We start from the raw sequence: 12,962 nt of genomic DNA, 5'->3' as shown, positions 1-12,962 counted from the left end.
CACAGGTGTGCCCAATTATCCCATTTCCACTTTCAGCAAAACCCCTTAAAAGACTATGAATACTTGTTCTAAGCCCTCTCCAGTTAGGCTCCCCTGATCACCAGCATCACCACTTCTTCCAAATTACTTTGTCAAGGTCAACAGTGCCCAGTTCTCAGTGCTCATAGAACTTGCTCCGTCAGCAGTATTTAAGACTGTAGATCACTCCCTCTTGTGTGATAAACTTATCCAGCTTCCAGTACACTACAGCATCTCTCTCAGTTTTCTCTCACCTCACTGGCTTTCCTCAGCCTCATTCTGCGAATGCTCTTTGTCTCTCGGCCTTTTGACTCAATCTTTAGTCTTCTTCTTTATCTGAACTCACCTCTGATGATCTCATTCAGTTTCATGTCCTTAAATTTAGTCTATATGGTGGACAATTCCCAATTGTATATCTGTGGCCCTGACATCTCTTCATGTCCATGTTCCCATATCCCAGCATTCATATCCCACATCACCACTTGGATAGTGAACAATCCTGTCACACTAACATAAAATAGGTCTTCTGATCTTCACCATCAAACCTAATTTTCCTCATCTCAGGTGATGGTTATTTTATGTATCTAATCACTGGGGCCAGATTCTTTTTATTGTTTTGTTTTTGTTGTTGTTTGTTTTTTTTTGGAGGGGAGGGGGCAGATTCTTAAGTTCTCTTTCTTTTATGCCCCCTTATCCAAACCATGAAAAAGTCCTGTTGGCTCTACTTTCAAAATTCAGTCTGAGGGGTGCCTGGGTGGCTCATTCAGTTAAGTGTTTGACATCAGCTCAGGTCACGAGCCCAGGGTCCTGGGCTTGAGTGCACACGTTGGGCTCCCCGCTTGGTGGGATGTCTGCTTCTCCCTCCCTCTGCCCCTTCCCTACCTCATGCGTGCTCACTCACTTGCTTCTCATTCTCTCTCAAATAATAAAATCTTTAAAAAAAAAATTCAGTCCGAATACCTCTCACCCCTGCATTGCTGCATGCTGATCCAAGCCACTGTCCCCTCACTTAGATGACTGCTTGCCATCCTGTGCCCCCCCCAGTTTCTTTTCAACATAGTGACCAGGGTGATCCTTTTTAAAAAAAGGTTTTATGATTAACACATACAGTTCACACATTTAAATTGTACAATTCAGTATTTTTTCATATATTCACAGAGATGTGCAGCCATTACCACAATCTGAATTTCAAACATTTTTGCTCCCTCCCGCCCCCAAACAACCAACCCTATGCCCACTTGTCACTCACTATTCCTCCCTTCGTTACCCCATTCCCCAGACAACCACTAATCTACTTGCGATTCTGGATATTCCATGTAAGTGAATTTTATAATATACAACCTTTGTACATGACTTTTTTCCTCCAGACATAATGCTTTCAAGTTTAGCTTCATTGCAATATGTATTAGTATTTCATTCCTTTCATTTTCTTTTGTAATTTATTTTAGAACTAGAGAGTCCATGTGTGTTGGGGTGGGGGGAGGAGAAAAGAGAGAGACGCTTACTTCATTCTGAGCAGAGTCCAATGCCGGACTCGATCTCATGAGAGATCATGGTCTGAGTCAAAATCAAGAGTTGGATGCTCAACTGACTGAGCCACCCAGATGCCCCAGTATTTCATTCCTTTTTATTGCAAAGTAATATTCCATCACATTTTATGTATCGCTTCATCAGTTGTTAGACATCTGAGTTGTTTGCACTTTTTGGTTATGATTAATGCTGCTATGAACATTCACATGCACACTTTTGTTAGGGATGCTGGTTGAAATTTCTCTTGGGTATGTACCTGGGAGTGGAGTTCTGGGTCATACAGTAACTGTGTTTAACCTCTTGAGGAACTACCAGATGGTTTTCCAAAGTGGCTGCACCATTTTACATCTGCTCTCTACCCCCCAGCAATCTGTGAGGGTTCCAATTTCTCCACAGGCTTGCCAGCTTTTGTTACTGTGTCTTCCTGATAAAAGCTGAGCTAGTGGTTGGGGAGTGGTATCTCATTGTGGTTTTGATTTGTATTTCCCCAGTGGCTAATGATGCAGCATGATCCTTTTAAAACACAAGCCAGATCATGTCACTTCTGTTCTGGAAACTGTAATGACTTCCCATTTCACTCAGAGAAAAGCCAAAGTCCTTATGACTGCCAGCAAGTTCTGTATGGTCTGCTCACTCCCTCTCCCCCTTTGACCTCTCTGACCTCATTTCCTGTTACTCAGATATTTGTTTTATTTTTTCCTCCAAATTCACTAGCTCCTTGTTCTTGCTTGAACAGGCTGTCTGTACTTTTGCCTGATTGCCTTTGCCTTAGCTGTTCCTTTACTCGGAAGGGTCTTTCTTCAGATACCACTATTGGTTATCCATCAAGTCTCATTTTCAGCAAGGCCTCCAGTGACTGTTTAAAATTGCAGCTCCATACCACCTCTCTTCACTTTCCAGCAGTCACTCCTGATTCCTTTTGCCTGCTCCATTCTTTTCCCACAGTACTTGCAATTTAATTATTCTATTTCTTGGTTATTGTCTCTCTACAATAGAATGTAAATTTCATGAGAGGAGGGATCTAGAACAGGGCCTAGAATATACTTATAAATTTCTTCAGTAATACACAGTTTACCCATAAATAACTTCACATGAATATCTCAAGTAGCTTTGACTAGTACAGTAAGCATTGCATCAATTAGATAATTTGGTGGGGCCAAATAAAATCTGAGAGAAAAAAATTAATTATTGGTTACAAATTTAGTTTATGGACAAAGCTAATGTGCATCTTGTAAACACTGGGCAAGTTTATAGGTTAGGTTCTTTTTGTTCAAAATTGTATTATAAAATGAAGTATTTGAATCCTTGGTTTTCAGACACTTGTCTGCCTCTTTTTTTTTTTAAAGATTTTATTCATTTTGAGAGAGAGGAGAGAGAGCGAATATGAGACAGGGAGAGGGAGAAGCAGACTCCTTGCTGAGCATCATGAATTCCCCCCCCCACCCCCCACCCCACCAAAGTGGGGCTTGATTCCAGGACTTTGAGATCATGACCTGAGCCAAAGTCAGCCACTTAACTGAGCCACCCAGGTGCCCCATCTGCCTCTTTTTGAATTAGCTAGGGCTTTTGTTGAAAATATAGATTCTTGTGCTCCACTTTATACTGAATCAGAATATTTATATTTAACAAGTGTCCTAGGTAATTCTTATACATAACTAGGTTTAAAAACAGCTGTGGTAGAAAATCTACAAATTTTCTTTAAGTTCTTTCTTTAAGCTCTATAGTTTGGTTATTCTACAAAGGAAATCTTAACCTCTTTTTTTTTTCTGAGTTGGGAAGGTAAGTATTATGATTATACCAAACAACTATTATGTCTGTTCACAGAAAGAATTGATTTAAAATTCTCTTAAATTTACTTTTAAGGTCAATAATGGAATACTTTAAATTGGGGCAAAAGAAATAGACTTTCGCCCCCATGAAAAAGTTCTATCAAAGTTCTGGTGCTCTGGGGAGAAAACATACTTTATTAAAATTTGGCTGTAGCCAATGACAAATTTTAAGTTATAGTTCTAAATATAGGTTAAATATAGTCAGTAGTTACAGAGCTTAATGATGTCTCAGGAAACATCTAGTCTGTTGCTCTCATTTTGTGGATAATAAAGATGAGACAAAGAGCAGTGAAGAACCAAGTTTTCTGACCTTAATATTCTTGCCCCATACTAATTAAAAATTCTGTCTTCAATAGACTACCTTGTTTAGACTACTACCTTTAAAGTGGCACTAGTATAGCCATCTGGTATTTTAATTTAGTTGGAAAAAAACTTTCTTGCGTAAGATAAAGTATTTAGTTTTACTGGGTGAAATGAAAAACAATAAAATGTTGACAGGAGTGTTATCTGGGAAAATGAATTATAGGTTGTAAACAACAAAAATAGCATTCTTAGAAATTTGTTAAGGTACGGATTTTACATTTTTATTAGTAACTTCTGTTTTGATAGATTATTTGGAAGCTTGGAAGTGAAATTCTGTTTTATCATCCCAAAAGCAACATGGAGACGTTCAATACCTTTGCTGACAGGATGAAGAATATTGGTGTCATGAATTACTTAAAGGTGAGAATGCAGGCTTTGTGAATTTACATTTGCAATGTTCATTTTTTTAAAAATAGTTTGAGGGATAGGTAGGTAATAATGTAAAAGGCATGGAAATGGGTGAGACACCTGGATAAATAAAGGAGGCTGAAAGGAAGTCACTTTTTAAAAGCCATTTGCATCTCAATTTCCTGCTGCCTACCTTGTTCTCTGAGAGAAAATACCTTCTCTTTGTATATCTCTGGCTGCCAAAACCAGTCCTTGAGAGATGGCACTTGTGTTTCATTATGGCGCTGGGCCAAATTCTAACATCTCTGCTTACGTCATTTTATTTCTCTAGGAATTTATGCCTTTGCAAAAAGGAAAGAGCTAAAACAAATTGGGAATTTGAATTTGGAAAATATATATTGTGTGAGCTGAGGGTGTATAGTGTGATGACTTGATCCATGTGTATATTGTGAAATGTTTACCACATAAGGTTAACACGTCCTTCACCTCATGTATACCACTTTATTGTTGCTATGGTGAGACCATTCAAGCTCTACTGTTACAGCAACTTTCAAGTATATAATCCATTGTTACTGATTATGGTTACCATTCCATACATTAGATCTCTGGAACTTACTCATCTTTAACTATAAGTTTGTACCTTTTGACCTACATCTCCCATTTTCTCCACCCCTTAACCACCATTCCTCTCTCTCTCAGTCTGATGTTTTTAAATTCCACATGTAGGTGGTGAGATCATACAGTATTTGTGTTTTTCTGACTTATTTCACTGATCGTAATGCTCAGAGGTTCCATTCATGTTAACCAAAATGGCAGGATTGCCTTCTTTTTTTTTTAAATTACTGGATAATATTCCATTGTGTTTATGTAGACCTATATGACATTTTATGGACCCCAAGTTTGTTTCCATGTCTTGGCTATTGTGAATAATTTTGCAGTGAACATGAGAGTGTAGAAATCTCTTCAAGATACTGGTTTCATTTCCTTTGGATATAGACCCAGAAGTAGAATTGCTAAATCATATGTAGTTCTACTTTTAGTTTTTTTGAGAAGCCTGTATATTGTTTTCCTTGGTGGCTGTATTTACATTCTCACCAACAGGGTATAGGAGTTATATTTTCTCCACATCTTAGCCAGCATTTGGTACCTCTTGTTTTGATAATAGTGATATCTGATAAATGTGAGCTGGTATCTCATTCTGTTTTTGATTTGCATTTCCCTGATGGCTGGTGATGTTGAACAGCTTTCTATGTACTTGGCCAATTGTGTTTCTTTGGAGAAATGTCTTAGGTTCTCTGCCCACTTTTTAAATTGGATATTTAAAAATATATATTTTTAAATTTTTAAAATTTAAGTGATCTCCACATCCAACACAGGGCTCAAACTCAACAACTCTGAGATCAAGAGTCTCATGCTCCACTGGCTGAGGCAGCCAGGTGCCCCTGGGTTTTTTTTGCTGTAGAATTGTATGAATTCCTTATTTGTTTTGGATATTAACTGCATATCAGATATATAACTTGCAGATATTTTCTCCCGTATCATAGACCACCTTTTCATTTTGTTGATTATTTCTCTTGCTGTACAGAAGCCTTTTTAGGCTAATATAGCTTCATTTGTTGACTTTTGCTTTTGTTGCTTGTGCTTTTGGTGTCACATCCAAAAAAAAAAAAATCATTGCCAACACCTATGTTCAGGACCTTTTTTCCTGTGTTTTCTTCTTGGAGTTTTATGATTTCATGTCTTAACATTTAAGTCTTTAATTCATTTTGAGTTAGTTTTTGTGAATAGTATAAGATAGAGGACCAGTTTCATTATTTTGAGAATATCTCATTTTCCCAGCACCTTTTATTGAAGAGACTTCTTTTCTCCCTTGAGTATTCTTGGCTTCCTTGTCAAATATTAGTCGACCATAGATGTGGGGTTTTACTTCTGGGCTTTTATTTCAGGCTTTATTTGTTGGCCTGTGTGTCTGTTTTTATGTGAACGACATACTGCTTTAATTACTATAGCTTTATGATATAGTTTGAATCAGGAAGTGTGATGCCTCCAGCTTCCTCGTTCTTTCTCAGGATTGCTTTGGCTATTTGGGGTCTTTTGTGGTTCCATACACATTTTAGGATTGTTTTTTTCTGCTTTTGTGAAAAATGCCACTGGACTTTTGACAGGATTATATTGACTTTATAGATGGCTTTGCATAGTTTGAATATTTTAGCAATATTAACTCTAATCCTTTCATAAAAATGTGTTAATATTCCTAAGGTGTAGGTGGAACTTCCTCTCCACATTTTTTTTTTATTAGAGTTTCATCCAAAAGCATCGAGATGTTTCCACAGTGTTAGATATCTCCCTCTTTATGGTATATGTTTGACTAAAAAGAGCACTTTTTCAATAAGGTTTTAAATGCTTTACCTTTTTCCCCCCAATGTCTCTACATAAAGTTATTGAAACATAGCCATACCCATTCATTTCATTGTCATAGCTGCTTTTAGCATGACAGATGACAGAGTTGAGTAGTTTGTGACAGAGGCCATATGGCCTGCAAAACCTAAATATTGCTCAGTGGTTCTTTTTTTGTTTTGTTTTTATTTTTCCTATTTTCCTATTTTTTTATTGCGGTAAAATACATATAACGTAAAATACTTTATTTTAACCAGTATAAGCGTACAATTCAGTGGCACTAATAACATTCACAGTGTCATGTGACCATCACCAGCATTTCCAAAACTTTTTCATCATCCAAATGTAAACTTTGTACCCATTAAGCAATTACTCCCTGTTTTCTCTTCCCAACCCCTGGTAACCTCTAATAATCTGTTCTCTGTTCTATGAATTTACCTATTCTCAGTATTTTACGTAAGTGGAATCACATAGTATTAGTTCTTTTGTGTTTAGCTTCTTTTGCTTAACATAGTATTTTCAAGATTTATTTTGTGGTGTGTATTACAACTTTTTATGGCTTTTTTATGACTCATTAGCATTCTGTTGTCTGTACCTATCACATTTTGCTTATCCATCTGTGGTTGGGTTGTTTCAACCTTTTGGCTATTGTGAATAGTGCCAGAGTGAACATTGGTATACAAGTATCTGTTTGAGAGGGACGCTGGGTGACTCAGTGGTTGAGCACCTGCCTTCAGCCCAGGGCGTGATCCTGGAGTCCTGGAATCGAGTCCTGCATCAGGCTCCCTGCATGGAGCCTGCTTCTCCCTCTCCCTATGTCTCTGCCTCTCTTTCTCTGTGTCTCTCATAAATAAATAAATAAAATATAAAACAAAACAATGCAAAAACAAAAGACAAGTATCTGTTTGAGTTCCTATCTTGAATTCCTTTAAGTATGTACATACCCTAGGAGTCGAGCTGCTGGGTCATGTTTTATACAAAAATGTATAGAAAGATGTATATAAGTAAATATAAAATATACAAAGATTAACTCTACGTTTAACTTTATGCCATCTTACATTCTCAGTGCTTGCTTATTTTGAAGAAAGGTTTCCCCCAGATTAGGATTCTTATTAGAAAAAAATTTCCCAAATTTCCACTTATGTGTCCAATGCTCTCTTATGATCTTATTCTCTAGTAGCCCAGGTATACTATAAGTGGAATTCAAATGGAAGCGGCTTAAGGTTCTGCTTAAGGAAGAAATTTCCAACTGAGCAGTTGGAAAAAGGAATGGCCTGTCTTAATTGTATGGTCCCTTCTCTTCTTTCAAGAACAAACTGGGTAGCCATTTGACTGGGGAGGGAGGGTCTAATCTTAACTATATTATTGGTTGGGTTCTTTGAAGCCCAAGGAATCTATTCAATTGAAGTGAAGAAATCTGAAAGGAACTTTACTTCACACTTTAGGGTCTGAGGGTGATAATTAGGATAGGCAATGAAGCATTTCTTGTTAAGAGTGTAAAAAAAAAAAAAACACTTACTGCTGTTTTCCAGACATATTCCTTGCCGTAGAGGGAGACAGGCACGTACATGGAATAAATTGTGGGTACCAGAGTAGAAACGCCAGATGCAGTGAGAAGGCAAAAGAGGGGAATGGTCAGCTCTCTAGAATCAGGAGAGTGCTGTGAGCAAATGAGTGATGCTTCAGATGAGGCTGAAAAAGCAAGTGGGTGTTAACTTGGACCTATTAGGAAAGAGGGTGGGCAGACATGGCAGGCATTGATGAGAGTTTGATAGCCCTCTATCCAGTGCTTTTGTTACTTTAAAAGTCAATTGAGTAGAAGCCAGGAGAAGTCAGCTGGACCCTCTGTGCCATCCCTGTGGAACTTAAGATTTTATCCTGTAGGCAATGGGAGCCATTGAGGAGTTTTATATAAATGAGATTTCTTTGGCAACCACGTGGAAGGTGGATTATAGGGGAGACAGGGTTGAAGAAACCAGTTGAGAAATTGTTGCAGTAGTTTGTGATAAAGGCCTTGAACTCTGACTTTACTCACATGATTAGCTGTACTTCCATTATTCCCCTTCTAAGTGTCCTCCCGACCTTTGTGTATTTATTCTTACTGCTTTTGTATCAGGCATTTACTTTTCCATCTGAACCAATGCCATTCTTCAGTACTCCTTCCTAAGATGTTTTCTCTAAGCTTATGTGACATGTATAAAATAAGTCATTGATCACCTGCTATGGGCCAAAGTAGGTACTAGGTAGTGTGCAAATATTATCTCATTTAGTCCTCATAACAGCCTTCTGAAGGGTTAATAATTGTTCCCTATAACCCATAAGACAAAAGGCAAGTAACATACTCAGGTTTATTAACTTTAGGTAGTATCTGAGCCAGGATTGTCTGTCACCAGATCACACTGTCTTCTGTAAATTTATATAATTTAGCTTATTTACATAATGTTATTTCATGTATCTTTTCTCTTTGCTAAATTGACATTTTTGATGACAGTGTTGTTATATCATCTTTGCCTTACCAAGGTCTTAGCCTAGCATATATATTCACTGAGTTTTGGGGTAATGAATATCTAATGACCTATTTGGGCTTTTTATTATTATTGTTTCAGATCTCCTTACAACATGTGTTATACCTTCTGCATCATGGAATGTTTGAAGATGCAAATAGAAATCTCAGTCATGCGGAGACATGGAGATATGGTGAAAAGTCAGCTTCCCAGGAAGTGTTAATCAATCTTATTCAGGCCTATAAAGGGCTTTTGCAGTATTATACTTGGTCTAAAAACAAGATGGAATTGTCTAGGCTTGGTGAGTGAAGAGGAATGTGCTTCTTGTGTCGATGAGACTGAATCACAGGGACAGTTAGGATTTTTTTTTTAATTGATTAACATATAGTGTATCATCCAGTTACCCCATCCCTCCACCTCCCTCCCACAGCCCTCAGTTTGTTTTCTAGAGTTAAGAGTCTCTTATGGTTTGTCTCCCTCTCTGATTTCATATTGTTTTATTTTTCTCTCCCTTCCCCTATAATCTTCTGGTTTGTTTCTTAAATTCCACATATGAGTGAGATCATGTAATTATCTTTCTGATTGATTTATTTCACTTAGCATAATTCTCTCTAGTTCCATCCATGGTGTTGCAAATGCAAGATTTCTTTTTTTCTTTTCTTTTCTTTTTTTTTTTTTTTGATGGCTGAGTAGCATTCTATTGTATATATATACCACATCTTCTTTATCCATTCATCTGTCAATGTATATTTGGGCTATTTCCATAGTTTGGCTTTTGTGGACATTACTGCTATAAACATTGGGGTGTAGGTGCCCCTTCGGATCATTACATTGGTATCTTTGGGGTAAATACCTAGTAGTGCAATTGCTGGATCATAGAGTAGCTCTATTTTCAATTTTTTGAGGAATCTCCATACTGTTTTCCAGAGTGGCTATACCAGTTACATTCCCACCAGCAGTGTTAAGAGGGTTCCCCTTTCTCCAAATCCTCACCAACATCTGTTGTTTTTCCTGACTTGTTAATTTTAGCCATTGTGTGGTAGTATCTCATTGTGGTTTAGATTTGCATTTCCCTGATGCTGAGTGATGTTGAACATATTTTCATGTGTGTTGGCCATTTGTATGTCTTCTTTGGAGAAATGCCTGTTCATGTCTTTTGCTCATTTCTTGATTGGATTATTTATTCTTTGGACGTTGAGTTTGGTAAGTTCTTTATAGATTTTGGATACTAGCCCTTTATTTGATAAGACATTTGCAAATATCTTCTCCCATTCTGTCAGTTGTCTTTTGGTTTTGTTGACTGTTTCCTTTGCTGTGCAAAAAAGCCTTTTATCTAGATGAAGTTCCAATAGTTCATTTTTGCCTTTGTTTCCCTTGCCTTTGGAGAGAGATACCTAGTAAGCAGTTGCTGCGGCTAAGGTCACAGAGGTTGCTGCCTGTGTTCTCCTTTAGGATTTTGATGGATTCCTGTCTCTACATTTAGCTAAGTCTTTCATCCATTTTGAGTCTATTTTTATGTATATTGTAAGAAAATGGTCCAGTTTCATTCTTCTGCCTGTGGCTGTCCAATTTTCCCAATGCCATTTATTGAAGAGTATCTTTTTTCCATTGGATATTTTTTCCTGCTTCATTGAAGAATAGTTGACCATAGAGTGGAGGGTCCATTTCTGGATTCTCTATTCTGTTCCATTGATCTATATGTCTGTTTCTTGTGCCAGTACCATACTGTCTTGATGGTTACAACTTTATGATAGAGCTTGAAGTCTGGAATTTTTATGCCACCAGCTTTGGTTTTCCTTTTCAACACTCCTTTGGCTATTCGTGATGTTTTCTGGTTCCTTACAAATTTTAGGATTATTCCAGCTCTGAAAAAAATTGATGATATTTTGATAGGGATTGCATTGAATGTATAGATTGCTCTAGGTAGCATAGGCATTTTAACAGTATTAGTTCTTAAAAAAGAAACAGTATTAGTTCTTCCAATTTTTTAAAAGATTTTATTTATTTATTCATGAGAGACAGAGAGAGAGAGAGAGAGAGGCAGAGACACAGGCAGAGGGAGAAGCAGGCTCCATGCAGGGAGCCCGTCGTGGGACTTGATCCCGGGTCCCCAGGATCAAGCCCTGGACTGAAGGTGGCAGTAAACCGCTGAGCCATCCAGGTTACCATGTTCTTCCAATCTATAAGCATGGAACATTTTTGCATTTCTTTGTATTTGCCTCAGTTTCTTTCATGAGTGTTCTGTGTAGTTTTTGGAGTATAGATCCTTTGCCTTTTTGATTAGGTTTATTCCTAGATGTCTTATGGTTTTTGGTGCCATTGTAAATGGGATTGTCTCTTTAATTTCTCTTTCTTCTATCTCATTGTTAGTGTACAGAAATACAACTGATTTCTGTGCATTGATTTTATATCCTGACACTTTGCTGAATTCCTGTATGGGTTCTAGCAATTTTGAGGTGGAGTCTTGTGGGTTTTCCACACTGAGATCATGTCATCTTCAGAGAGTGACGTGAGAGACATTAGAGTTTGACTTCTTCTTTGCCAGTTCAGATGCCTTTTGTTGTCTGATTGCTAAAGCTAGGACTTCCAGTACTATGTTGAACAATAGTGGTGATAATGGACAAGGGACAGTCAGGATCTTAAGGAATAACCACACTCCCCCACTTTCAAGCCCAATTCTTTCCAGGTACTGTAGAGAACAGACATTTCTATTGATGTAAATTTTTTAAAAATATTTATTTATTTATTTATGAGAGAGAGAGAGAGAGGCAGAGACATAGGCAGAGGGAGAAGCAGGCTCCTCGCAGGGACCCCAATGTAGGACTTGATCCAGATTCCGGGATCACGCCCTGAGCTGAAGGCAGATGCACAACCGCTGAGCCACCCAGGCGTCCCTGATGTAAAATTCTTTTTTTTTTTTTTTAAAGGTTTTTTTTATTTATTTACTTATTTATGATAGTCACAGAGAGAGAGAGGCAGAGACACAAGCAGAGGAAGAAGCAGGCTCCATGCACCGGGAGCCCGATGTGGGATTCGATCCCGGGCCTCCAGGATCGCGCCCTGGGCCAAAGGCAGGCACCAAACCGCCGCGCCACCCAGGGATCCCTGATGTAAAATTCTTGATCATCCTTTGTAGTATTTCTGTTTTTATCAAACTTTTCAGACATAAATTAGATAATTCATAAATTAAGTCCATCTTAGATTTATTGCTTTTTAAATTATTTCTAAGAAAGGTTGCAAATTTGTTTCATTAGATATTGCATATAAGAAGTATTTCTTCCCGTACGTTTAGAATGGAGTTTAGTTTATGTTTTTTTTATGATGTTTATTTATTTGCTTGTCATCCTTGTACAGAGGCCATGCTAATCTCTGTATCATTCCAATTTTAGTACATGTGCTGCCGAAGTGAGCACAAGATGTTTATTTATTTATTTTTAAGTAATCTCTGCACTCACTGTGGTGCTCGAACCCATGACCCTGAGATCAAGAGTCTCATGCTCTTCTGACTGAGCCAGCCAGGTGCCCCTGCTTTATAATGTTATTCATCAGAATAACATGCTTAGAGAATAGGATAAGGTAAAATTATTTTATTTCTATACAAAGGTCATAACAGTTTTCTTGATTGACCACACCAAGATTGGCTGTGTGTCCTTATTTCTCAAACAGAGTTCCTTTTTTCTTACTTCCCATGGTGGTGGTATCCTCTTCTAGCCACAGATTTGTATTTGATTCTCTGCATTTTCCTTGTTTTGTATAGTTTTTCTCCATTGCATCTCTAGAACTAATCCTTTTCATTTTCTCATCCTCCATCCAAATCTCAGTCCCTATATATATTGGGTCATAAGTATGAGCGTGATTCCATATTAACCTTATGTTTGATAAGTAGTATTTCCTCTGTCTTCTGGGTATGTAGCTTTACTAATCTTGAAATTCCTTTCCCTCTTTCTGAGTAGGATCTCTCCCAGGACACTTC

At 37.7% G+C, this 12,962-nt stretch overlaps 1 protein-coding gene and 1 non-coding gene across 5 annotated transcripts in view; one reads left to right on the top strand and one right to left on the bottom strand.

Annotated features, from left to right (window-relative positions):
* TAF1A (TATA-box binding protein associated factor, RNA polymerase I subunit A) overlaps nt 1-12,962 on the top strand; it is a 32,466-nt gene that overhangs the window by 6,116 nt on the left and 13,388 nt on the right. For 2 of the 4 annotated variants that reach the window (XM_025991293.2, XM_025991294.2), the window contains exons 4-5: nt 3,987-4,100; nt 9,092-9,290. In XM_025991293.2, coding sequence (XP_025847078.2) covers nt 3,987-4,100; nt 9,092-9,290 — 313 coding nt within the window. The remainder of the gene's footprint in view (nt 1-3,986; nt 4,101-9,091; nt 9,291-12,962) is intronic. The other 2 variants (XM_072759584.1, XM_025991295.2) reach the window with 1 other exon arrangement.
* LOC112914618 (U6 spliceosomal RNA) lies at nt 12,299-12,402 on the bottom strand. The gene has a single exon (XR_003233894.2). It is a non-coding gene; the product is annotated as a U6 spliceosomal RNA (small nuclear RNA).

This window comes from Vulpes vulpes, chromosome 5 (genome assembly GCF_048418805.1).
Source record: "Vulpes vulpes isolate BD-2025 chromosome 5, VulVul3, whole genome shotgun sequence".
NCBI classification, from domain to species: domain Eukaryota; kingdom Metazoa; phylum Chordata; class Mammalia; order Carnivora; family Canidae; genus Vulpes; species Vulpes vulpes.
The sequence above is the reverse complement of the archived record's forward strand: the minus strand, read 5'-3'. Positions and strand labels throughout refer to the sequence as shown.